The sequence below is a fragment of the Mandrillus leucophaeus genome, unplaced genomic scaffold (assembly GCF_000951045.1).
Source record: "Mandrillus leucophaeus isolate KB7577 unplaced genomic scaffold, Mleu.le_1.0 Scaffold13, whole genome shotgun sequence".
NCBI classification, from domain to species: domain Eukaryota; kingdom Metazoa; phylum Chordata; class Mammalia; order Primates; family Cercopithecidae; genus Mandrillus; species Mandrillus leucophaeus.
In genome coordinates this window covers 5,488,010-5,489,168 of record NW_012101254.1, presented here as the reverse complement: position 1 = coordinate 5,489,168, position 1,159 = coordinate 5,488,010, and the positions used below count along the sequence as shown (strand labels likewise).

Sequence of the window (1,159 nt, the reverse complement as noted above, 5' to 3'; positions counted from 1 at the left end):
GGAGCTGTGGAGGCCGGCGGAAGGTAGGCGGCAGAGAGGCCTGGATCTTCTCCATCAGCCAGCACAAGGGACTTTGAGCCCTCAGGCCCTCCCAGGCTGTCTCCAGCTCTGCCCTTTCTGGCCGTAGAGCTGGGGTCGCCCTGGGCAGCCTTCCTTGGCCACCAGGGTGGACCTTCTTCTGTGCCATCCCTCAGACCCAAGGAGCAAACTCTGGCCACAGCTTGGACTGGACTGAGACCTGGAGCCCTTCCCTGGGTGGCATGGAGCCAGGCTTGGTGGCAGGGTGGGTGTGGCCATACCCGTGGTGTTCCAGCTGGGGGCCGAGCGGTCTGGGGGCCGGTAGATGAAGCGTCGTAGGGAGCTGACGGCATGGGAGCCCACCAGTGTGTAGCGACCGAAGGCCCGGCAGTCCACCACGCGGATGTTCAAGGGCGGGTGCAGCAGCTCGTTCTCTGGGAGGTCCTGGGGTGTTGGTGACAGGAGCCTGAGCCTCCGAGAAGGGGCAGAGGAAGCCGGCTGGCTGAGTGGAGCCACACTGGCCACAGGACGTCCTCCGCCGGGGCCTGCACTCACCACTTCAAACCACTTGACGAGGGTGTTGAAGTTGGGGTTCTTCTTATAATTGTGGATCAGGGATGACTGCACCCCCTTCCCTGCACACTCGATGTCCACCCGTGGCCGGTCCACCTGGGCCAGGTTCACCCGCTTTAAGTCCCGTAGGCCCCAGAACAGCACCTGGGAGAGGTTGACGGGCGTGCAGAGAAGAGAGCCCCTTAGTCAAGGGAGCCTCTGTAGGGGCGCTGGACCATCCGAGAAGGAACTGGGCAGTAGCATGGGCAGAAGTTCACCCCAGATTTCAAAGGGCCGGAGCAGGGCCAGGAGAGCAGAGGAGGGGCATCCTCCAGAGATGAGAGTGGGGCTGCCCAGAGAAGGGGTGCAGAGTCAGGGGTGCAGACAGGAGGGCTGGGCACGGTCCTGGGACATGGGAGTGCGACTTGGTGCAGACGGGGGCAGGCCCTGGGCTGGGGCAGGAGCCTGAGTCTGCTGCTGGCTCCTGGTGATGGTGATGGGAGGGGGATGAGAAACCACTTCCCCTCCTGGGCCCTCAGTTTCCTCATCTGAAAGAGAAAGGCCACACAGGGCCCTCGCACCTCCACTC

General features: G+C 63.7%; 1 protein-coding gene across 1 annotated transcript in view; it reads right to left on the bottom strand.

The window, feature by feature from the left end:
• The window catches only part of OTOF (otoferlin), a 122,223-nt gene that overhangs the window by 23,482 nt on the left and 97,582 nt on the right, over positions 1–1,159 (bottom strand). Inside the window, exons 25-26 of the mRNA XM_011972734.1 lie at positions 574–735; positions 300–462 (exon numbers count right to left, since the gene is read on the bottom strand). Coding sequence (XP_011828124.1) covers positions 300–462; positions 574–735 — 325 coding nt within the window. The remainder of the gene's footprint in view (positions 1–299; positions 463–573; positions 736–1,159) is intronic.